Source organism: Acanthochromis polyacanthus, chromosome 10 (genome assembly GCF_021347895.1).
Source record: "Acanthochromis polyacanthus isolate Apoly-LR-REF ecotype Palm Island chromosome 10, KAUST_Apoly_ChrSc, whole genome shotgun sequence".
NCBI classification, from domain to species: domain Eukaryota; kingdom Metazoa; phylum Chordata; class Actinopteri; family Pomacentridae; genus Acanthochromis; species Acanthochromis polyacanthus.
This window is the reverse complement of record NC_067122.1, coordinates 20869560-20895895: the sequence shown is the minus strand read 5'-3', so window position 1 is coordinate 20895895 and position 26336 is coordinate 20869560. Positions and strand designations below refer to the sequence as shown.

The window sequence follows — 26336 nt, the reverse complement described above, 5'->3', positions numbered from 1 at the left end:
ATTTACCTCAAATATTTCACCACAATCCTCCAGACTTGTAAGCCTAAAATTGTCAAATATTAAAATTTTTCAGCAGTCACACAATGTTATTATATTCTAACACCGTTAATACCTGCATGTCTGTTTAGGTACGCTCAACACTGTAAACCACAAACACTTAGGAAGAGCATCAAACTAAATATAGAAGCCCTGTCTTGATGTTATTAAAGATAAATACATCCTTTTCTCAGAACCTGACAAGCTACTAAATGTCTTTTCCTCTCGAGCTGCATTTTCCTGAGTTGACTGAATTCTGTGAGGATACTATTTTGTTTCCATTTCAGTTTTTCCCTCGTTTCAATAAATGAGGAAAGCTACACTTGAACAACGTGCTCTGCTTTCAGTGTTTCTTCCACTGTAGTGAACTAACTAAGAGGAAAAACTAAAGGTGCTGTCAAGTAGATTGCAAAAAGCAAAACACAGGACATAAAGCTGACAATAAATAGATTTGATGAAACTGGCAATGAAAAGCCTTAATATTTCTTAAGCTTGCATTTACTAAACAAAACCAATGAAACTTTATTTATTAGAGAATGTAGCACAGTTACAACTTTACAACCTTTGCATATTGAACTTTGCACCAAGGGGATATGTGACCATTAACTGATTCAAAAGCAACCGATAAACCAGTTTCGTGAGAATGAAAGTTCAGAAAAAAGCCAAAGTGTTTGCGTCATGGAAACAATTACTGCTTAGCGTGAATGTCCCAAAATGCAAGACATTTCACTGCAAATGTATCTTAAAGGAGAAGGCGGATGAAAGATGGTATCACTGATTGTGACACTTCCTCCGAGACGCTCAGCACCGAATTATTTTTGGTTATTATTATTTTTGGCAAATTTTATTATTTCAGTCTTATGCTGTCAAACTAAAAGCAGCTATTTTAGATGAAGGGAAAACAGGCATGCCCGAATACTGTTCATGTCTGCCATCATTAAAATGATAAAGCTAAATACATTGTAAAGAAAGTCCAAAAAAAAGAAAATTTAAATTAAATATGCCTATAAATTAAAGACAAACAAAAACTGAAAGGTACAGCATCATACAAACCCAGAAACTGGGTAAAAAAATTATGAAATACTTAAAAAAAAATGTTGACTACTTTACAAAAAAACAAAACAGGAGTGCTAGTATAACCTCTTTAACCAGGAATTCAGGCCTAAAAGTGACTTGATGCTTTGATGCCCATTTACAGCTCACGTGTTTAGAGTAAATGTACAAAACCAGGACATATAGGGGCTTTGACAGCTCGTATTTGAGGTGACAAACCTCCAGGCAGCTTAACTTCCTCTTCTCCCTCTCTCTACTTGCTTTCAGTGGTGCAGTCCTTGTAAAAGCTCTGAAAACACTTCAGATCACCTGCTTTTACTGACCATGGCGTACACACAGTCATTTTCCCTGAGCTCCGTCTGCTGAGGTCGCTCTGAAAACCTGACTTGGCCGTACTCCACCTCCAGATCTGCCCTTGGCTCCACTTGCCTCCCCGGTCGCTGCATGAACTTGACGTCTGCGTAGGTTAATTCCTTGTCATCTCCTTCCTCTGTAGAGTAGCAGCAGGGAGTCAAACATACATAATATGGTAAATGTACACAGCATGTGGTGAAAGGAATAGTCTGTCCTTATACAGTTTCTCTCTCGCTAAGACAAGAACATTGATGTCACTCTATGCAGCGGCTACAGCTTTCACAAAGACTGGAAGCAGGGTGAAATAACTATTCTGACTCTGTACAAAACTTACACAAATCTACCTTTTAAAATATATTATTTATCGCACTTTGGAGTTGATGTAGATGTATTTTATTGTCTTTAGAAGGAGCTACGTTAACTGTGTCCCCCTGTCTCCAGGTTTTGTGATTAAACTCACCTTCCTTCAGCAGCAGTTTCAAATTAAACTGATATGAGAGTGGGATCAGAAACTGCATGAGCTAAAATATCAAATGACTCTTTTAATTTATAAACAGAACTCCTCCAAAAAGAAGTTTTGCTTTGTACCTTCTGGTTTAGTGCTTTGCTTTTTCTTCTGAGAACAGATGACTGCGACGCCGACAATTAAGAGAATCAGCAGTGCTGCGAGCACACCGCCTATTAGCGGGAGCTTACCTGTTTAGAGCAAAAAAGACACACAAAGCACAGACCTTCAGGTGAATAAACAACACATGCATCTCTATAAAGACAAAGAAAGAAAGAGAAAATGGCGTCAATGAAACCACTGCAATAGAGTGAGTTTCCACTTACTGTACCATGAATCATCTCTGCCAGAAGTGTCTGTTTGATTGGAGGATGTGATATTAGTTGAGGGTGTAGCTGACGTCTCCTTACCCACTGTGGATGTGGTGGAGGTTGTTGTTGGTTTATTACACACAGTGTCACTGGATTCATGGACCCATTTTTGTGTCCCATTGGATGAGGTGCAATTATTGATTGTGGAGCCTGTGAACAAACAGTTTATGAACAGATGTAAACAGTGAATCATAATCATCAGTTTTATGATTGTCAACTCATTTTTCTGTCCTGTCCTGCTCACCACAGACATCACTGACATCATTCCTGACAGAGCAGACCAGATATCCTGAGACATCTGCTTTCAGAGTGATGTTTTCAGACTCAGTATTTCCAGAGAGAAGCTCATCGTCTGTCAGTTCACGTCCATCCAGAGTCCAGTTGTACTGAGGATGGTCTCCTCCCACAGAGGAGCAGGACACCCTCATCTCTCCCTGTAGACACTCAGAGACCAGCAGCACAGAGGACACAGGAGCTGAGAGACACACAGGCAGAGGACTTTGGGTGTTACAGCAGAATAATGTTCATTCTTTAGGATTTATCATGAAGAGCAAAGAAGACACAGAAGACAGATAAATGCAGAACACAAGATATATTATGTGGATTATCAGCAGATTGTGAGATTTGGATCAGTATCAATGTGGTTTAATATGTGTGCAGGAAAAACTCATTTACCTTGAACAGACAAATGTAGAGTTCTTTCTCCTAAGTTCTCTAGATCTGCATTCTCCATTTTAAGTTTATATTCTCCATTGTCATTCCTGCTCAGATCATTGATCCTGAATGTTCCATTACTGGGAGTAAAAACAGATCTGCTTGATATTACATTACTTCTAATGTTATTCTTTGACCCAATGAGGATTATAGTTGATTTGTTTGACCATTCATATCTAAATATTTCTGAGGCACTGTCCATCAGCTGGAGGTTCACAGTTCCTCCCAAAGCTCCATAACACTGAGCTCCATTCTTCCTGCCATCACAGGATGTTTCCAAACCTGCAAATGAAAAGAAAAAGTGTTTTCAAAGAAAAATGAAAATATTGCACATTTGTGAGTTCTTTCTGGTTGAATCATGTAAATATTAACCTAAAATAGAAACAGTGGTTTTGCTGCAGCCAAGTGTCTCTCAGAGCGCTCCATGCAAATATACATGTATTGTTGTTCAGCTCAGCTTTATACAGGACTGTGAGGGGAACACATTTAGAGTATTGAGTTAACACAGAAAAAGAAATTAGTAAACATGATATATTTCCCTGTAAACACAAGCTTGTTTCACTGAGGACATTTTAACACCTCAGTAGGAAAACCACAAGTGTATATAAATAAATGAATGATGGTGAAATCTGTTTAACTGTGTCAGCTGCAGGGTTGTGCTGCCTCACTGTCACATAAAACAGAACAATTAATCATGAACAATGTTCTATATGTTTGGTTGTTTATTTAATCATCCTAATGATTAAATAAAATATCTGTTTATCTAAACTTTCTTTATGTTTACAAAGTCTGACTTGTAGAAGAAACCCCAAAAAGCTTAAAATGAATCAAATGGTGGTTAGAATATTTCAGTATCTGTACAGTAGCAAAATGTCTGTAAACATCATTTAACTGCAATATTCTGCAGGTTATCCAGTGTTTTTCCTAAAGAATTAAATCAAGGTCTAACCTTCAAACAACGACACACTTTTGTCATCAAATAATAATGTTGTTAATATTTTTTTTAGATGTTATTCCAAATATTCGTTGATTTTTACTGTAAGTGCATTTTCATGTGAAATCGTCTTAAGATTTTCTGACATTACCAACTACCTTGAGTGATGAGACGATTTTAAAAAAGAGGAATCAAACCTCAGATCAAATATTAGTCACACAACTCTGATCACGTTCAACATGTACTTATCTGAATTTACCAAATAAATAAAGAACCTCCAGCTACTCTACAAATCACTGAGGACATTTTCAAACTTTATTTGTTCACTGGACTCGATCCCATTACCTAAAATTGTGTGACTGATATATAAAATCAAGCTTTAATGAAGTGTCACATGAACAAAGTTGAAGCTCACCATGAGAGACTCCGATCAGCAGCAGCAGCAGTCCAACCACAGCGCCCATGTTCAGCCTCTGTTGATCCAGCAGCTTTCACAGCTTTTCTAACACTTGTATCCTGCTCAGAACAGCTCGCAGTCTGTCCTGTTCTGGGGCAGAATATACGAACACTTTGCCCAAGCACTGCGTTGTTGTATTCAGTGAGGCATTGAGGAAGTGATATGAGTTTAACTTCCCCTTTTTAGGCTTCGACTAGAAGGCCGTCGAATGTGATAGACTGAGTGGAAGAGATAGAAACATTCCTCATTTGTGCTAAAAGAGGATTTGAGAATGACAGCTGGCAATTCTTTAACACTTCTGTTCCAACATTAACTAATTAAATAAGAATTACAAAAAAAGTGTGGGTGAGAAAAAAAGCATCAGATGCATTGTGGCTTATTTTTCTCATTTGTAAACATATAATAATGTCTTCTATTTAATCCAATACAGGTCAGTTTTATGACAAGCACATAAAAGAGTATTTATACACTCTGTACACTGTACTTTGTAGGCAGTGAAAAATTCATATATTTAAAAACAAAGACATTCTAAATGAAAGAAAAAAATGTATACATTTGGATTTACGTACAATAATTGAGCATAATTTTTTTTATCATTTGGGCGAGAATCTACATCTGCAAACTTTGAAAACACAAGTTAACAAAACAAAGCAAACAACTGTGATCCTTCGAAAACATTAATTTTGCATAAATTATGTTCAGCTCATCAGAAGATATTTTAAATAGACAACAATGAAGGTTAAAGTCTTAAAATCTTAGATAACAATTGTCTGAAAATTAAAGATCATAATACTAAACACAGTTAAGCACAGTTTTATATACAGTCAGCTGGATTAGAAATTTTTGCATTTGATCTGAATGTCTGAAAACTGCAGTGACAATGCAATGACAGTTACCACATTGTTAAAAAATTATAACAATAACTATAATAATAATGCCTCCCTGCTGGTGAAAGTTATGCTCAAGCGATGGACTGTCCAGACATTTGTACTTTTAAAAAAACATTGACACAAATGTTCACTTGGACTCAATGATGAATCAATGAGAGTTTGGTGGTTAAAGGTCAAAGGTCACTGTGATCTTTGAAGACATGTTTGTTGCCTTAACTCAAGGATTCATGCACTGATTCTGACAAAATGTCACACAAATGTCTCATACGATAAAAAGACGAAATGATCACTTTTTATATTCAAGAGATCAAATGTCAGATTCACTGTGTTATTGTCACGTCCTGCAAAGGAACTTTTCTGACTGTTATTGAACACCATGACTCAGGAACAGAAGGAAAAAATGTGAGAATATTTTATATTTATTCAGATACTGAACTGGTGACTCTAATCTTAGGTACCTACCAGTTAAACTCCTTTGATGTTTTCACTGCTTGTATTATGAGTCTAGAAAGATGTGGAAGTAAACTACAACTTGGCTGATTGAGGTGAGCAGCTGCAAGGTGGTCATTTTAATTTAACTACACTTACAGTACTGACCTATTTTAATCCAGTTCACTTTTATTTATTTAGTCAAATCATGTCATGTCCTCTCAAGACACTTTGCATAGCCTCACTGAGACCGTTCATCTCACAGACAGAAACTGACCAACAACAACTGTACATACAAGTGGTAAAAGAAAGATAATTCTGACATCTAACACCTTTCTACACTATATTTCTCTAACAGAACCATTCTACAGTCAAAGGATTATGGTTCTGCTTTTGTCTGTGGTATCAGCATAGCAGCAGTATGCCATCCCTCCAAAAATGATTGACTGAAAAAGTCTTCTGTCATCCAGTTGAGATTTAGGGGAGACACATTTTCTAAATCCTTCAATCTTATTTGTTCTTACAGTTAGAAATTTCTGGACTTAAACCTAGTTTATAAGACATGACTTGTCTTTTGATGGTCCTTTGAGTTACCAGTTGCTTTTGACATTCACCTTTTTCCGTTCCAGACTCATCAAACTGTGAAGCCAAATGTCACACTGAAAGCTTTTAGGGGTTTTGTTTATGCTCATACCAGTTTGAATAATGGTTATTCTGTCAATCACCACACGGAAAAAGAATAACCTCAAAGTGTCATTTCAGTTCCTTATTAGTAGCAGATGCAAAAGGTGTTAATCATACATTCACACTGTGCTGCTGTTCCACTGCGACCTAAACCTCAAGCTATTTTTCTGTGATGTTCCTGTTTCGAAGCCTCCTCCCTCTCACTTCTTATGTCGCCCAGCACTGACCTCTAGTGATCAAAAATAAGCTGATGCATGTTTGTTTTGCAGTGTATAGCTCCTGCAAATACATTTTTATTGATCATTGGTTTTGCATGAAACGTTCAGCAAAGAGGTTCAACAAATGCACCATTATCTATAAGCAGCAGAGACGCCTCTGAGAACCAGTAGAGGGAAACCTCACACCTGCTGACACTGATGAAGACCAGTTTTATTCAGATCTCATCAGTCATTGAAGGGACAGTCACTGATCAAACTGTCAGTGTAAGAAGACTTTTGATGACACGTCACAGTAATGACTGACTGACAGATTGTAAATACAAAACAGTAGAAAGCAACTAAAGTAAACCACCATTTTGATGACACATGTTGCCATATCATTATTTCAAGAATATATATAAAACGTTCAGCTTGATACAAGAAAAAACATCAGTTTTCTTTATCTTCAAGGACAATCAACCGTTTCCACCTTGGTGACAATGCATTTTCTTGTGTTTTAAGAAGTTCCAGTCTTGTGATATACGAAGAATGTCTTCACATCATACAGTGACATTTAATATTTCATGTGTCTTTTATCAGATTTAGAGATTAACAGCGTTTCAGACAAAAAAGTCATGTTCACATGGAACACAAGTAAAAAAGACGGAGGTAGAAGAACGTATTTTCATAGATCACAAATATAATGTAATATACAGTATGACATGTGGCAGTTATCCCCTATTTCCTCGTAAATTACAGTTAAAACAAGGTTATGAAGCTCTCTTGACCAGATCTGGTAAAATGAAAAATAAAGAGTCAGACTGTTCCAGCTGTGATCACTGAAGGCAGAATCTTTGTTCTATCAGAGCTTCACAGTGGTACAAATCCAGAAAACACACACAGCTTTCTGTGGAAATTGATAGTGAGCTGTGAAGCTAAAAAAGAATAAAAACAAAAGAGAAATTCATTCTGACAACTATTCTGTCACTCATAAAAGCGCATGACAAATGTCAGCAGATGAAAGGTACCATGAGTTTCAGATGCACAAGTTCACATTACAACCATCACAACAGAGTCCTGTGGATATTCTGTGGTTTGTGGGACAGCACAGGATTCAGCTTTCTCATGTTTCTTTCTCTTGCAGGTGAAATAGATGGAAATCACAGTTAATGCCAGAATGAACCCTCCTGCTTGTAAGCCACAGACGAGCAGAGACCGATCTGTTCAGAGACACAAACATCAGATGTCAGGTCAGAGCTGACAGGAGAGTTTCCACTTACTGTACCATGACTCATTTCTGCTGAGAGTCAGAGTTTGATTGGAGGATTTGTAATTAGTGGAGGGTTAAATTTACACGAGTATTCTTACCCCCTGTGGATGTGGTGGAGGTTGTTGTTGGTTTATTACACACAGTGTCATTGGATTCATGGACCCACTTTTGTTTGCCAGTGGACGAGATGCAGTGACTTAATGTGAAGCCTGTGAACAGATAGTTCATGAACAGATGTAAACAGTGAATCATAATCATCAGTTTTATGATTGTCAACTCATTTTTCTGTCCTGTCCTGCTCACCACAGACATCACTGACATCATTCCTGACAGAGCAGACCAGATATCCTGAGACATCTGCTTTCAGAGTGATGCTTTCAGACTCAGTATTTCCAGAGAGAAGATCGTCGTCTGTCAGTTCACGTCCATCCAGAGTCCAGTTGTACTGAGGATGGTCTCCTCCCACAGAGGAGCAGGACACCCTCATCTCTCCCTGCAGACACTCAGAGACCAGCAGCACAGAGGACACAGGAGCTGAGAGACACACAGGCAGAGGACTTTGGGTGTTACAGCAGAATAATGCTCATTCTTTAGGATTTATCATGAAGAACAAAGAAGACACAGAAGACAGATAAATGCAGAACACAAGATATATTATGTGGATTATCAGCAGAATGTGAGATTTGGATCAGTATCAATGTGGTTTAATATGTGTGCAGGAAAAACTCATTTACCTTGAACAGACAAATGTAGAGTCCTTTCTCCTGACTTCTGGAAATCTGAATTTAATATAAAAAGTTTATATTCTCCGATGTCATTCCTGCTCAGATCATTGATCCTGAATGTTCCATTACTGGGGGTAAAAACAGATCTGCTTGATAGTACATTAGATATAATGGTATTTTTTCCACCAAGAGGATTATAGTTGATTTGTTCCACCATTCATATCTAAATATTTCTGAGGCACTGTCCATCAGCTGGAGGTTCACAGATCCTCCCAAAGCTCCATAACACTGAGCTCCATCCTTCCTGCCATCACAGGACGTTTCCAAACCTGCAAATGAAAAGAAAAAGTGTTTTCAAAGAAAAATGAAAATATTGCACATTTGCATGTTCTTTCTGGTTGAATCATGTAAATATTAACCTAAAATAGCAACAGTGGTTTTGCTGGGAGCTGCACAGTGGAATAGTGGTTAGCACTTTCGCCTTGCATCAAGAACATCCCCAGTTCAAATCCTGGGGTGGGCCTGGGATCTTTCTGCATGGAGTTTGCATGTTCTCCCTGTGCATGCGTGGGTTTTCTCCGGGCACTCCGGCTTCCTCCCACAGTCCAAAAATATGCTGAGGTTAATTGGTTACTCTGAATTGCCCGTAGGTGTGAATGTGAGTGTGATTGAACAGACAAATGTAGAGTCCTTTCTCCTAAGTTCTGTAGATCAGAATTAAGCATAGTAAGTTTATATTCTCCAATGTCATTCCTGCTCAGATCATTGATCCTGAATGTTCCATTACTGGGAGTAAAGACAGATCTGACTGATAATTCATTATATGTAATCTTATTCTTTTTTCCTTTGAGGATTGTTGCTGATTCGCTGGCCCAGTCATATCTCGGTATTTCTGAGGCACTGTCCATCAGCTGGAGGTTCACAGTTCCTCCCAAAGCTCCATAACACTGAGCTCCATCCTTCCTGCCATCACAGTAGGTTTCGAAACCTGCAAATTTTGAAATATAAGTTGAAAACTGAAAGTTTACGATTGGAACCTCCTAAGACCTGTGCTTTGTTTGGTTTGCATTTTAGTTTTTTTCTACTTACTTAGGATAAAGAGTAACCAATAAATATAACAACTAGATAATATCTGATTATTATGATTCTTTTATTTTATAAATATTTTACGAGACTTGCATTGTTATTACTATTATTAATATAATATTTATTTAAAGAAAAACACTAAAGGGAAAAACTAGACAAAAATAAAGGGCAACAAAATTATATGCCACAAGCACATAACAGTAGTAGTAATATTAGTATGAACAATATGCCCTTTTGGGGAAAAAAACCCCCCAAAACTACCTGTCTACGTATGTGGATGACAGGTCTTAAGAGGTTGAAGAACGATGATCAAGCCCACAGATGTCTTCTCTCTCAGGCCAGATTGCAGATGTAAGGAGTGTTACTTGTGATGAATTGTTTTCACACTGCAATATATTTATACTTTGATTCAAAGATCTCAATGTTTCTTCCAATTGCAGGAGGTCATGTGTGTTTCAGCTAAAAGCTATCATAAAACACTAAGTTTAGAGTTGTTTGTATCACCCAGTGTTTGCAAGTCTATGTGCTGAACTTTGTTTAACTTGGAGTGTAACAAGGGGCAGAATAACATACTGATTTCAAAGCAACACACCAAGAATCCAGAGACCGTTTTTCAAAGGTGTAAATTTGTAGGAGACCATTTCAGAAACTTTCACCCAAATGGAACATCTGTATATTGAATGTTTAAGACTGCATTCTTCACTGTGGCCTTGTCTTCCTCCTGACACCCAGAACTTTATATAAAGGAATGAATTGAACAGTTTAAATCTGTGGATTAAGCAAATTCCACATCAGTGATGATGGAGTGATGATCCCAGCATCTGTATTCAGTCTCATACCAAGTCATCAGGAACAGTATTGAAAAACACATTAAACCTAAAGCGTTTGTGGAGAAGCACACACCCTTCTGTTTGTCACAGCCACAGAAACACAGATATTTTATGCTAAACATAGATAATTAACCCTTGTTTTTCGTGTTGCTGAATGTATACACTTGTACTCTTAGCTATATTACAAGTTTACTTTTATGGATCCTGAAATTCCACAATTTGTTTACCTGTTTACATTTTTATTATTATTTGAGAAACCATACGAGATTAACATATGTTCAATATTGTAGATATTTAACAACTGATATTCTACGTTGACAAACTAAAATAAGTACTAAAGATATTTGGCCTCTGCTGGAACAATAGTATGTATCTGACGTGGTGACTTTGTGCTTTGATTTTACAGATTTCATACAACAGGAAATAGAGCCTGGAGGCAAACATGAGTGTCTGTGATAGTAACACACCTGCAGAGTTACACTGTGGATCGTGTGGATAATGTTTCCCACTGACAATTAGAACTATTCTAAAGACTAAAAATACAGCTTTGGAACAAAACTTTTGTGAAAGTTGAAACATTTTGCGTCATGCTCAGTTTGCTTTGGATCATGGTTAAAGAGCTAGTGAAAAAAACACACTAAAAAATGTCAATATGGCTCCAGAAGAAAACAGAGTAACTATGTTGTTGTTGTACTCTTACCCACTGTTGATGGTTTAATACACACAGTGTCACTGGATTCATGGACCCACTTTTGTGTTCCAGTGGATGAGATGCAGTTACTTAATGTGAAGCCTGTGAACAGACAGTTTATGAACAGATGTAAACAGTCAGTCACAATCATCGGTTTTATGATTGTCAACTCATTTTTCTGTCCTGTCCTGCTCACCACAGACATCACTGAAGCGATTCCTGACAGAACAGACCAGATATCCTGAGACATTTGCTTTCAGAGTGATGCTTTCAGATTCAGTATTTCCAGAGAGAAGATCGTCGTCTGTCAGTTCACGTCCATCCAGAGTCCAGCTGTACTGAGGATGGTCTCCTCCCACAGAGGAGCAGGACACCCTCATCTCTCCCTGCAGACACTCAGAGACCAGCAGCACAGAGGACACAGGAGCTGAGAGACACACAGGCAGAGGACTTTGGGTGTTACAGCAGAATAATGCTCATTCTTTAGGATTTATCATGAAGAACAAAGAAGACACAGAAGACAGATAAATGCAGAACACAAGATATATTATGTGGATTATCAGCAGAATGTGAGATTTGGATCAGTATCAATGTGGTTTAATATGTGTGCAGGAAAAACTCATTTACCTTGAACAGACAAATGTAGAGTTCTTTCTCCTAAGTTCTCTAGATCTGCATTCTCCATTTTAAGTTTATATTCTCCATTGTCATTCCTGCTCAGATCATTGATCCTGAATGTTCCATTACTGGGGGTAAAAACAGATCTGCTTGATAGTACATTAGTTATAATGTTATTCTTTAACCCTAAGAGGATTATAGTTGATTTGTTCCACCATTCATATCTAAATATTTCTGAGGCACTGTCCATCAGCTGGAGGTTCACAGATCCTCCCAAAGCTCCATAACACTGAGCTCCATCCTTCGTGCCATCACAGGACGTTTCCAAACCTGCAAATGAAAAGAAAAAACATTTTAAAAGAAAAATGTAAACTTGCTTGTTCTTTCTGTTTGAATCGTGTAAAACTTGACCTAAAACAGAAACAGTGGTTTTGCTGCAGCCAAGTGTCTCTCAGACCGCTCCATGCAAATATACATGTATTGTTGTTCAGCTCAGCATTATACAGGACTGTGAGGGGAAAGCACTTAGGGTTAACAGAACTTATTCCCCTGCAAACACAAGCCTGTTTCCACACACAACATTTTAACATCAGCTGGAGGACCACAGTTCCTCCCAAAGCTCCACAACACTGAACTCCATCCTGTCTGCATCACACCAAGTTTTCACTTCAATTGATTATTTGAACTCTGCATTGTTTCCACTTTATCGTAAGGAAAAGTTCTCTGTGCTTCTTTTATCTGAAGAAAAATAGATGTGTTTCAGGTATTTTGTGAAACATTGAATTTAGAGTTGAGTTTATATCAACCATTATTTCCAATCCTCTGTGTAGGAACTCTACAGTGGTGGAAACAAGTTTTCGGACACCATTAAAATTTTACACAGTCTCAGATATTATCATTCAATATTTGTGGAAATTTTTTTTGTTTTTCTCTTTCAAAACGTGTGTCTGCATTAGACAGACACAAAAACAAATTATATTTTTTTGTTTTTGTTGACAAGAAAAATTAAAACTAAATTGACCATTTCAATATGTCAGTTCTCAGCATTGTCGGTATCAAAATGAAATAACAGACAGTGCGTTTAAAATTGAACAAAGAATAACAAACTATCATATCATTAAATTAACACTTCGTATTCCTGCCGTTAGAATATAGTTGAGCTCTAATCCTGACTGACATGTTCCCTACAAGCCTTTCACACTGTTGAGGGATAATCTCGTCCCATTCTTCTCAAATTACTGCTTTGAATTCTTCTAAATTCTTTGGTTTATGCTTTGAAACCAACCTTTTGATAATCCACCACAGAGTTTCAGGGGAGCTCATGTCCAGGTACTGAGCTTTCCACTCTAAACCCTGGATACTGAGCTCCTGCAGACAAGTTCTACTGGACCTGGATGTGTTCAAGGGACATTTTCTTGTTGAAACATTCAGTTTGACCTCGACAGAACAGAGCACATGCAGAAGTGAACATGTGAGTTTAGAGAATGACACAATACTTGGCAGAGTTCAATGTGAGATGACCAACACCAGCAGCACTCATGCATCCTCAAACCATGACACTGCCTCCACCATGCTTGACAGTAGGTACTGTAAATGCTGGAGATAATGCTTTGTCCGGCCTTCAGTGTACGCTCATGATAGCAGGAGGAAGATAAAGCTGGAAACTGGACTCATCTGACCACAGAATCTTCTTCTAACCTCTGTCTCTCATTGATCAGGGCCTTCTTCACAGCCTTGTAGGACCTTAAGCCATGATTTAAAAGTCGGCCATGTACAGTGTGGGTGGAACACTGGACACCAGTTTGGTTTGACCACTGCTGCTGAAGCTCCTGTGATGTCATTCGGTGGTTTTATCTTTATCAGGATGCGGTCATTTCCTGCTGAAGAAACCCTTGGACGTCCAGATCTCTTTTGTCTTCCAAGCTGTTGGTTCATCTGTATTTCTGCAGAGTGAATTCAACTGTTGAAGGAGTGCATCTGCATTTCCTGGTTATCTGGTGGCTGAGAACCTTTATCTTCAGACGTGTTTCTTGCATTGGGTTTCTCGTTTTAGGCCATTTTTGTCTTTGGAGAACTTTCACATCTGCTGGCTTTATATAGACACGAAGCACGGCAACAAAGATTGTGTCTTTTAATAAAAAGCATGACCTTTAACGGCAGATCACTGGTACCAAAATGAAACAATACTCAAAATTTGTTATATATATTTTTATGCAAACAATCGATTTTATGGTTTTTATGACTCTTGCAGTATTTGTTTAGTATTTTTCCTGTGACTGCACTGAAAGAAATTACACTTGAAGACCTGAGAGTCGACCTGTCCAGGGTGTCCCCTGCCTTTGCCCGAGTCAGCTGAGATAGGCTGCAGCACCCCCCCCCACCGCGACCCTAGTGAGGATAAAGCGGTGTATAGAGAATGGATGGAGATCTGAGAGTGATTCTTCATACATTGTTTCATAAATGCATGGAGTGTCTGAAAACTTTTTTCCACCACTGTAGAGTGGGGCGGCATCAAGTAGCTGCAAGGAAGTGTTAGAACAATACTATATATGGTGTTATATCTGGCATTGTGATTTTGTTCATTTATTTGACACATTTCATACAACAGGAAATAGAGGCTGGAGGCCAACATTAGTCTCTACAATTATAACACATCTGTAGAGTATCACCGTAACTCATGTAGAGAAAGTTTCCCACTGACATTTACAACTATGCTCAAGACTTAAATACACGTTTGTAGCAGAATCTTTCTCATAACTGTAGCATTTTGCTTTATACTCAGTTTGCTTTAGACTGCTCTCAAAAATACTGTCAAAAACACTCAAACTTTGTCAGAGATTCAACATACAACAGTAAAAACATGATTCCAGAAGAGAACATTAAAGAAATATTACATTTTCGGTCTCTTTGTACCCTTAAGGTAACTTTTAAGGAGTGTTCAATAAGTCAGATCAGAAGAAAAATGTGTGAATGGACTAAACATGAATCAAATGAAAAAACATTTTTTGAAAAATGACATCAGCTCAGATAGCTGAAAAAATGAACAAGCATCATTCTATATGTGTGCTGTAACTGTATGTAGACATGATGTCCGTCAAAAGCCACAGAATGAAATATCCTCTATTATCATCAGGTATTTTCTTTTAACACTTTTGCATGAACTAAAAACCTCTCCATGTGTCAGAAACTACAATATTTTTTGTTGAACAAACAAAAAAATATGTTGAAAATCATTACTACTGCATCTACGTTTACCATTTTATCAGTAATGATTACCTTATTACTTTGTTACAAAACATCTTATTCATGCAAAACCAAATGTAATAGTTAATCACAGATTGTCAATAACTCATCAGTCATGATGATTTTATTGTTTCTTAGTACACATTAATATGAAACTGATCTCAGAATTTTAGCATAAAAAAAAGAAATAAAAAGGAAAGTCAACCACAGCTGGTTTCTACTTCAGCTGCTTCACTCATCACTGAGGACAATATCAGACTCTGTTTACTGACTACATTTGATCCCACTGCTACAAAAATAATGTTCAAACAATAAATTAAACATTAAAGTGACAGAATTTGAACTTCTCACCGTGAGAGACTCCAAGTAGCATCACCAACAGTCCGACCACAGCTTCCATGTCTCCTTACTGTTCGGTGTTTGTTGCAGAAATTTAATTTACCGACATGTGTGTTTATCGTACGTGCATCCAGAAGAAAGATTAACTGTAGCTGTCAACCTTAGAGAAAAAAAATCACACCCTGTTTGTGAAGAAGGAAGTGGCAACAATGTGGTCATTAATTTGTGCCAGAAAGAAACACACAGAGCATCTACTTCAGTGAACTGTTGTCACTTCTTAGAAGTCGTTCTTTTATTTATTTAACATCATCAGTTACTGGAATCATGTTATGTCTCATAAACATACAGTAATTAATAATTTGCTAACTACAATCCACTTAGTGAACACTTGGTTTGGTACATCTATTATAATATTCCATTATATCTAGTGTCATGAAATGAACAATAGATTACTTTTTAAATCCTGATGATCAGTGTTATAGGTTGCTATTGGTTTCCAGTGGTATAAAATCCCGTTGGTCGTTTAATTCTCCTTCCCCCAATGACAGCATCTCTAACAGAAACATTGCATGAAGTTTCATTAGTTTGTACAGGCTGGAGATGAAGATAGTGAAACAGCAGAATCTATTTTAATTACAAACTGGAGCCTGAGGACCATCCTCACCTTCAATAAGTCGAGCTGTCATTGGCACATAAAGACATTAATATGGATTCAGTTCCAGTCTGAGTTCATAACAGAGTAAAGAGTTGATAATGTGGCAAATGGTGACAGTTTATGTCAGACATACAACTATGATCAACATCATGTATATATGAGACAAGAGATCAAAGTATTTACAAAAACACCATTCATACAAAACATTTGATTATATTTTATTCATTTCTGGTTCTTGTATAAAACTGTTCATGTGTGGCTCGGTGTCTGAGCTACGTAACCATCACAAAGGAAGAAGAGCATGTTCACTGTTTGTATATTTCAGCTTCAGATAAGATGACTTATCAAGCCAAGTACAATGGAAATATGATAGTTAAAACATGTAAGATTTTCTCAAAATGATCTGTTCTCACAGGAACATTATGATGTCTTACTTTAGAAAGATGTACAGTTTCACTGACAGGATTAAACTGAGTTAAACAAGTGAACCAGGATGTTTTTATGTACGGAGGGTATGAAGCCACTTTAACACAGTCATGTTTAAAATGTATAATCATGGTGTACATTTGTTTATCAGTTTTACTAATAAACCATCTCAAACAGTCAAACCTCAAAACCACCCTCTCAGACACACTTCTTGCTGAGTTATTTCCAGTATTGCAAAGACAACATGAGTTCCTCATTCACAGTGGAAACAGAATGATTGCAGTCAAAGAAGATCACATCTTAAGACATTATTATCAAAAGTGCATTCTGAAATAGTTTGTCTTTCATTTAAAGTCATCTTGTTTAACAACCAGTGTGTGAACTTCACAGAAAGTGTCAGAAGTTTAGGAGAAGCTTTTGGACAGTTTCTGAAGTTCCATCTATTAAAATGACACATTAAGTTTCACCGTACTAGACAAGGAAAGATTGTGCAGAGACAGCAGCTTGAAGGCATATTCTGTCAGGTTGGTACAACCAGATGTTCAAAGCTTAGCGGCAGAGAATGAAATTAGGAGATGACAGGTGAATTCAAATTATTATAATCATGCCGCTCTGCTGGTGACAGTTACGCTAAGAAGCATTATGTGGTGGACTATCCTGACCTTCACACTTTTCAAAAAGAATGTTGAAACAAATGTCCACTTGGACTCAACGATGAACCAGTGAGAGTTTGATGGTCAAAGGTCACTGTGATCTTTGAAGACATGTTTGTTGCCTTAACTCAAGGATTCATGCACTGATTCTGACTAAATGTCACACAAATGTCTCATATGATAAAAAGATGAAGTGATCACTTTTTATATTCAAGAGATCAAATGTCAGCTTCACTGTGTTATTGTCACATCCTGCAAAGGAACTTTTCTGTTATTGAACACCATGACTCAGGAACAGAAGGAAAAAATATGAGAATATTTTATATTTATTCAGATACTGAACTGGTGACTCTAATCTTAGGTACCTACCAGTTAAACTCCTTCGATGTTTTCACTGCTTGTATTATGAGTCTAGAAAGATGTGGAAGTAAACTACAACTTGGCTGACTGAGGTGAGCAGCTGCAAGGTGGTCATTTTAATTTAACTACACTGACAGTACTGACCTATTTTTATCCAGTTCACTTTTATTTATTTAGTCAAATCATGTCATGTCCTCTCAAGACACTTTGCATAGCCTCACTGAGACCGTTCAATCTCACAGACAGAAACTGACCAACAACAACTGTACATACAAGTTGTAAGACAAAGACAATTCTGACATCTAACACCTTTCTACACTATATTTCTCTAACAGAACCATTCTACAGTCAAAGGATTATGGTTCTGCTTTTGTCTGTGGTACCAGCATAGCAGCAGTATGGCATCCCTCCAAAAATGATTGACTGAAAAAGTCTTCTGTCATCCACCTGAGATTTAGGGGAGACACATTTTCTAAATACTTCAATCTTATTTGTTCTTACAGTTAGAAATTTCTGGACTTAAACCTAGTTTATAAGACATGACTTGTCTTTTGATGGTCCTTTGAGTTACCAGTTGCTTTTGACATTCACCTTTTTCCGTTCCAGACTCATCAAACTGTGAAGCCAAATGTCACACTGAAAGCTTTTAGGGGTTTTGTTTATGCTCATACCAGTTTGAATAATGGTTATTCTGTCAATCACCACACGGAAAAAGAATAACCTCAAAGTATCATTTCAGTTCCTTATTAGTAGCAGATGCAAAAGGTGTTAATCATACATTCACACTGTGCTGCTGTTCCACTGCAGCCTAAACCTCAAGCTGTTTTTCTGTGATGTTCCTGTTTCGAAGCCTCCTCCCTCTCACTTCTTATGTCTCCCAGCACTGACCTCTAGTGATGAAAAATAAGCTGATGCATGTTTGTTTTGCAGTGTATAGCTCCTGCAAATACATTTTTATTGATCATTGGTTTTGCATGAAACGTTCAGCAAAGAGGTTCAACAAATGCACCATTATCTATAAGCAGCAGAGACGCCTCTGAGAACCAGTAGAGGGAAACCTCACACCTGCTGACACTGATGAAGACCAGTTTTATTCAGATCTCAGCAGTCATTGAAGGGACAGTCACTGATCAAACTGTCAGTGTAAGAAGACTTTTGATGACACGTCACAGTAATGACTGACTGACAGATTGTAAATACAAAACAGCAGAAAGCAACTAAAGTAAACCACCATTTTGATGACACATGTTGCCATATCATTATTTCAAGAATATATATACAAACTTCAGCATGATACAAGAAAAAAACATTAGTTTTCTTTGTCTTCAAGGACAATCAACTGTTTCCACCTTGAAGACAATGCATTTTCTTGTGTTTTATGAAGTTCCAGTCTTGTGATATACGAAGAATGTCTTCACATCATACAGTGACATTTAATATTTCATGTGTCTTTTATCAGATTTAGATATTAACAGCGTTTCAGACAAAAAAGTCATGTTCACATGGAACACAAGTAAAAAAGACGAAGGTTGAAGAACATATTTTCATAGATCATCACAAATATAATGTAATATACAATATGACATGTGGCAGTTATCCCCTATTTCCTCGTAAATTACAGTTAAAACAAGGTTATGAAGATTTCTTGACCAGATGTGGTAAAATGAAAAATAAAGAGTCAGACTGTTCCAGCTGTGATCACTGAAGACAGAATCTTTGTTCTATCAGAGCTTCACAGTGGTACAAATCCAGAAAACACTCACAGCTTTCTGTGGAAATTGATAGTGAGCTGTGAAGCCAAGAAAATAATAAAAACAAGAGAGAAATTCATTCTGACAACTATTCTGTCACTCATAAAAGCGCATGACAAATGTCAGCAGATGAAAGGTACCATGAGTTTAAGATGCACAAGTTCACATTACAACCATCACAACAGAGTCCTGTGGATATTCTGTGGTTTGTGGGACAGCACAGGATTCAGCTTTCTCATGTTTCTTTCTCTTGCAGGTGAAATAGATGGAAATCACAGTTAATGCCAGAATGAACCCTCCTGCTTGTAAGCCACAGACGAGCAGAGACCGATCTGTTCAGAGACACAAACATCAGATGTCAGGTCAGAGCTGACAGGAGAGTTTCCACTTACTGTACCATGACTCATTTCTGCTGAGAGTCAGAGTTTGATTGGAGGATTTGTAATTAGTGGAGGGTTAAATTTACACGAGTATTCTTACCCCCTGTGGATGTGGTGGAGGTTGTTGTTGGTTTAATACACACAGTGTCATTGGATTCATGGACCCACTTTTGTGTCCCATTGGATGAGGTGCAGTTATTGATTGTGAAGCCTGTGAACAAACAGTTTATGAACAGATGTAAACAGTCAATCATAATCATCAGTTTTATGATTGTCAACTCATTTTTCTGTCCTGTCCTGCTCACCACAGACATCACTGACATCATTCCTGACAGAGCAGACCAGATATCCTGAGACATCTGCTTTCAGAGTGATGCTTTCAGACTCAGTATTTCCAGAGAGAAGATCATCTTTGGTCAGTTCACGTCCATCCAGAGTCCAGTTGTACTGAGGATGGTCTCCTCCCACAGAGGAGCAGGACACCCTCATCTCTCCCTGCAGACACTCAGAGACCAGCAGCACAGAGGACACAGGAGCTGAGAGACACACAGGCAGAGGACTTTGGGTGTTACAGCAGAATAATGCTCGTTCTTTAGGATTTATCATGAAGAACAAAGAAGACACAGAAGACAGATAAATGCAGAACACAAGATATATTATGTGGATTATCAGCAGAATGTGAGATTTGGATCAGTATCAATGTGGTTTAATATGTGTGCAGGAAAAACTCATTTACCTTGAACAGACAAATGTAGAGTTATTTCTCCTAACTTCTGTAGAGATGAATTATATATAATAAGTTTATATTCTCCAATGTCATTCCTGCTCAGATCATTGATCCTGAATGTTCCATTACTGGGAGTAAAGACAGATCTGACTGATAATTCATTATATGTAATCTTATTCTTTTTTCCTTTGAGGATTGTTGCTGATTCGCTTGCCCAGTCATATCTCGGTATTTCTGAGGCACTGTCCATCAGCTGAAGGACCACAGTTCCTCCCAAAGCTCCATAACACTGAGCTCCATCCTTCCTGCCATCACAGTAGGTTTCGAAACCTGCAAATTTTGAAACATGAGTTGAAAACAGAAAGTAAACCATCGGGAACCTCCTAAGACCTGTGCTTTGTTTGGTTTGCATTTTAGTTTTTTTCTACTTGGGATAAAGAGTTACCAATAAATATAACAACTGAATAACATCTAATATCTGATTATTATTATTATTACTTTTATTTTATATATTTACAGTATTAGTAGTAGTAGAAGTAGTAATATTATTATTACTATTAACAATATGCCCTTTTGGGGAAAAAAAATCAACAAACAAAAACATGTCCACATATGTGGATGACAGGTCTTAAGAGGTTGAAGAACGATGATCAAGCCCACAGATGTCTTCTTTCTCAGACCAGATTGCAGATGTAAGGAGTGTTACTTGTGATGAATTGTTTTCACACTGCAATATATTTCTACTTTGATTCAAAGATCTCAGCGTTTCTTCCAATTGCAGGAGGTCATATGTGTTTCAGCTAAAAGCTATCATAAAACACTAAGTTTAGAGTTGTTCGTATCACCCAGTGTTTGCAAGTCTATGTGCTGAACTTTGTTCAACTTGGAGTGTAACAAGGGGCAGAATAACATACTGATTTCAAAGCAACACACCAAGAATCCAGAGACCGTTTTTCAAAGGTGTAAATTTGTAGGAGACCATTTCAGAAACTTTCACCCAAATGGAACATCTGTACATTGAATGTTTAAGACTGCATTCTTCACTGTGGCCTTGTCTTCCTCCTGACACCCAGAACTTTATATAAAGGAATGAATTGAACAGTTTAAGTCTGTGGATTAAGCAAATTCCACATCAGTGATGATGGAGTGATAATCCCAGCATCTGTATTCAGTCTCATACCAAGTCATCAGGAACAGTATCGAAAAATACATTAAACCTAAAGCGTTTGTGGAGAAGCACACACATGATGCACAAACACCCTCCTCTCTGTCACAGCCACAGAAACACAGAGATTTTATGCTAAACACAGATAATTAATCCTTGTTTTTCGTGTTGCTGAATGTATACACTTGTACTCTTAGTTATGTTACAAGTTTACTTTTATGGATCCTGGAATTCCACAATTTGTTTACCTGTTTACATTTTTATTATTATTTGAGAAACCATACGAGATTAACATATGTTCAATATTGTAGATATTTAACAACTGATATTCTATGTTGACAAACTAAAATAAGTACTAAAGATATTTGGCCTCTGCTGGAACAATAGTATGTATCTGGCATTGTGACTTTGTGCTTTGATTTTACAGATTTCATACAACAGGAAATAGAGCCTGGAGGCAAACATGAGTGTCTGTGATAGTAACACACCTGCAGAGTTACACTGTGGATCGTGGGGATAATGTTTCCCACTGACAATTAGAACTATTCTAAAGACTAAAAATACAGCTTTGGAACAAAATTTTTGTAAAAGTTGAAACATTTTGCTTCATGCTCAGTTTGCTTTGGATCATGGTTAAAGATCTAGTCAAAAAACACACTAAAAAATATCAAAGAATAAACACAATGGCAAAAATATGACTCCAGAAGTAAACAGAGTAGCAATGCTGTTGTACTCTTACCCACTGTTGATGGTTTAATACACACAGTGTCACTGGATTCATGGACCCACTTTTGTTTCCCAGTAGATGAGATGCAGTGACTTAATGTGAAGCCTGTGAACAGACAGTTTATGAACAGATGTAAACAGTGAATCACAATCATCAGTTTTATGATTGTCAACTCATTTTTCTGTCCTGTCCTGCTCACCACAGACATCACTGACATTATTCCTGACAGAGCAGACCAGATATCCTGAGACATCTGCTTTCAGAGTGATGCTTTCAGACTCAGTATTTCCAGAGAGAAGCTCATCGTCTGTCAGTTCACGTCCATCCAGAGTCCAGTTGTACTGAGGATGGTCTCCTCCCACAGAGGAGCAGGACACCCTCATCTCTCCCTGTAGACACTCAGAGACCAGCAGCACAGAGGACACAGGAGCTGAGAGACACACAGGCAGAGGACTTTGGGTGTTACAGCAGAATAATGCTCGTTCTTTAGGATTTATCATGAAGAACAAAGAAGACACAGAAGACAGATAAATGCAGAACACAAGATATATTATGTGGATTATCAGCAGAATGTGAGATTTGGATCAGTATCAATGTGGTTTAATATGTGTGCAGGAAAAACTCATTTACCTTGAACAGACAAATGTAGAGTCCTTTCTCCTGACTTCTGTAGAGATGAATTATATATAATAAGTTTATATTCTCCAATGTCATTCCTGCTCAGATCATTGATCCTGAATGTTCCATTACTGGGGGTAAAAACAGATCTGACTGATATTCCATTAGATATAATTTTATTCTTTCTCCCAAGGAGGATTTTTGTTGATTTGTTTGACCATATATATCTAAATATTTCTGAGGCACTGTCCATCAGCTGGAGGTTCACAGTTCCTCCCAAAGCTCCATAACACTGAGCTCCATCCTTCCTGCCATCACAGGACGTTTCCAAACCTGCAAATGAAAAAAAAAAAACATTTTAAAAGAAAAATGAAAATATTGCACATTTGTTTCTGGTTGAATCACACAAACATTGACCTAAAACAGAAACGGTGGTTTTGCTGCATGCAACAAAACCGCCGTTTCTATTTTAAGTCTGATTCCGAGAGACACTTGGAGGACCCAGCTGGAGGACCACAGTTCCTCCCAAAGCTCCACAACACTGAACTCCATCCTGTCTGCTGTCACGTTAAGTTTCTAAATCTGCAAATTTATAGTCAGTAAAATCCTTCAAGGCGTGATGATCAAACTTTTGTATGTCACAGACCAGTTTGCAAATGTAAAAAAAAATCACCTCAGTGGATTTTTGGAACACTGCATTGTTTCCACCTTAACTTCAGAAAAAATTCTCAATACTTCTTTCACATGATGGAAATCAGATGTGTTTCAGCTAAAAGCTTTTGTCAAACATTGAGTTTAGAGTTGAAGTCATACTAACCAGTATTTTCATAGGAGAGTAAAATTACTGTCTCTCAAGAACCCTTAAGATCCCAAGATTTAAAAAAAAAAGCATCTATTTTGAGCAAATATTGTTAAAAAATTAAAATGTTGAAACAATTGTTTCGATCAGTGTTGCAGCCATAAAAACTTGAGCTTTGATTATTTCACTGTAGAGTGGGGCGGCATTAAGCAGCTGCAAAGAAGTGTGAGAACAATACTATATATGGTGTTATATCTGGCATCATGATCTTGTTCATTTATTTGACACATTTCATACAACAGGAAATAGAGGCTGGAGGCCAACATTAGTCTCTACAATTATAACACATCTGTAGAGTTTCACCATAACTCATGTAGATAAAGTCTCCCACTGACATTTACAACTATGTTAAACACTGTAAATACACAGGTTTGTAACAGAATCTTTCTCAGAACTGTAGCATTTTGCTTTATACTCAGTTTGTTTTAGACTGCTCTCAAAGACACACAAACTTCGTCCAAGATTAAACGTACAACAGTAAAAACATGATTCCAGAGGAGAACATTAAAGAAACATTATGTTTTTGCCCTCTTTGTACCCTTAAGATAACTTTAAGGAGTGTTTAACAAGTCAGCTCATTTCATTTCCATTCAAATTATCAAGCATCGTTCTATATGTGTGCTGTAACTATGTAGACATGATGTCCGTCTAAAGCCACAGAGTGAAATATCCTCTATTATCATCAAGTATTATATTTTAAAACTTTTGCATGAACTAAAAACCTCTCCATGTGTCAGGAACTACAATATTTTCTGTTGAACAAACAAAAAAAACTTGTTGAAAATCATCACTACTGCATCTACATTTACCATTTTATCAGTAATGATTATCTTACTACTTTGTTACAAAACATCTTATTCATGCAAAACCAAATGTAATAGTTAATCACAGAATGTCAATAACTCATCAGTCATGATTATTTTATTGTTTCTTAGTACACATTAATGTGAAACTGATCTCAGAATTTTAGCATAAAAAAGAAATAAAAAGGAAAATGAACCACAGCTGGTTTCTACTTGAGCGGCTTCACACAGGATAAGATCAGACTCTGTTTACTGACTACATTTAATCCCACTGCTACAAAAATAATGTTCAAACAATAAATTAAACATTAATAAAGTGACAGAATTTGAACATCTCACCGTGAGAGACTCCAAGTAGCATCACCAACAGTCCGACCACAGGTTCCATGTCTGGTTTCTGTTCAGTGTTTGTTGCAGAAATTTAATTTACCAACATATGTGTTTATCGTACGTGCATCTAGAAATATTAACTGTAACTGGTCAGCCTGAGAAGAAAAGTTTTTCACACCCTGTTTTTGAAGAAGGAAGTGGCAACAATGTGGTCATTAATTTGTGCAAGTAGGAAACACACAGAGCATCTACTTCAGTGAATTTTTGTCACTACTTATAAATTGTCTTTTTTAAAATTTAACATCAGTTCCTGGAATCATGTTACATCTGTCACAAGCATACAGTAATTAATACTTTGCTAACTACAGTTCACTTAGTGAACACTGGGTTTGGTACATTTTTTTGTAATATTTCATTGCATAGTGTAATGGAATTAATAAAAGATTACTTTTTTTAAATCTTAATGATCAGATTCTGGTGACATTTTCTGATAAATGTGATTATATTTACTACTGAAATCATTGTCTAAAATGGGGTTTACTGAACAACATCTTCTTTAAAGCAGTTGCTTTTCATTTGTGGTTTCACATTTATGTACATGAGTACTGCACAAACACATGTGAACATGATTCAATCCAGAACAACCCACCACTAAATGAGCTCAGTGATAAAACACACAGTAGAACTAACAGCTCAATGAAAGCATCTCTAACAGAAACATTACATGAAGTGTCATTAGTTTGTACAGGCTGGACATGAAAATAGTGAAACAGCAGAATCTATTTTAACGACAAAGGTGGAACCTGAGGACCATCCTCACCTTCAATAAGTCCAGCTGTCATTTGCTCATAAAGACACAAATATGGATTCAGTTTTTTCACTGGTCTAGTCTGAGTTCATGACATAGTAAAGAGTTGATACTGTGGCAAATGGTGACAGCTTCTGTTATACAACTCTGATCAACATCATGTATATATGTGACAAGAGATCAAAGTATTTACAAAAACATCATTCATACAAAACATTTGATTATATTTTATTCATTTCTGGTTCTTGTATAAAACTGTTCATGTGTGGGTCGGTGTCTGAGTTACGTAACCATCGCAAAGGAAGAAGTGCATGTTCACTGTTTGTATATTTCAGCTTCAGATAAGATGATTTCTCAAGCCAAGCAGGATGTGATCATAACAGTCAAAACATGTCCATCCATCCATTCTCTATACACCGCTTTATCCTCACTAGGGTCGCGGGGGGTGCTGGAGCCTATCTCAGCTGACTCGGGCGAAGGCAGGGGACACCCTGGACAGGTCGCCAGTCTGTCGCAGGGCTACATATACAGACAAACAATCACACTCACATTCACACCTACGGGCAATTTAGAGTTATCAATTAACCTCAGCATATTTTTGGACTGTGGGAGGAAGTCGGAGTGCCCAGACAAAATCCACGCATGCAC

The 26336-nt window shown here is 37.3% G+C and overlaps 1 protein-coding gene across 14 annotated transcripts; it reads right to left on the bottom strand.

The window, feature by feature from the left end:
* Positions 1–516: 516 nt before the first annotated feature.
* On the bottom strand, positions 517–25001 carry LOC110971905 (T-cell surface antigen CD2-like). Of its 14 annotated transcripts, none has more exons than XM_051954842.1 (6): positions 24890–25001; positions 22901–23221; positions 22470–22700; positions 2275–2469; positions 2032–2139; positions 517–1579 (listed from the first exon to the last, which is right to left on the bottom strand). In XM_051954842.1, exons 1-6 carry the CDS (start codon positions 24936–24938, stop codon positions 1395–1397), a joined length of 1089 nt encoding a protein of 362 aa, XP_051810802.1. In that variant the 5' UTR covers positions 24939–25001; the 3' UTR covers positions 517–1394. The 14 variants fall into 14 exon arrangements, with proteins under 14 accessions (XP_051810802.1, XP_051810801.1, XP_051810804.1 ...); XM_051954841.1 differs by lacking the exon at positions 22470–22700 and adding an exon at positions 8198–8428; XM_051954844.1 differs by lacking the exon at positions 22470–22700 and adding an exon at positions 8198–8428 and having other exon boundaries at positions 2359–2469.
* Between the last annotated feature and the right edge of the window lie 1335 nt (positions 25002–26336).

Bases quoted from the DNA above. Each gene is read 5' to 3' on its own strand.
- LOC110971905 (XM_051954842.1), bottom strand. From the start codon at position 24,938: ATGGAACCTGTGGTCGGACTGTTGGTGATGCTACTTGGAGTCTCTCAC. The intron at 23,222-24,889 runs GTGAGATGTTCA...TTTCATTTGCAG, and splicing joins GCTACTTGGAGTCTCTCACG to GTTTGGAAACGTCCTGTGAT. The intron at 1,580-2,031 runs GTACAAAGCAAA...GCTACTCTACAG, and splicing joins GCAAAGCACTAAACCAGAAG to AGGAAGGAGATGACAAGGAA.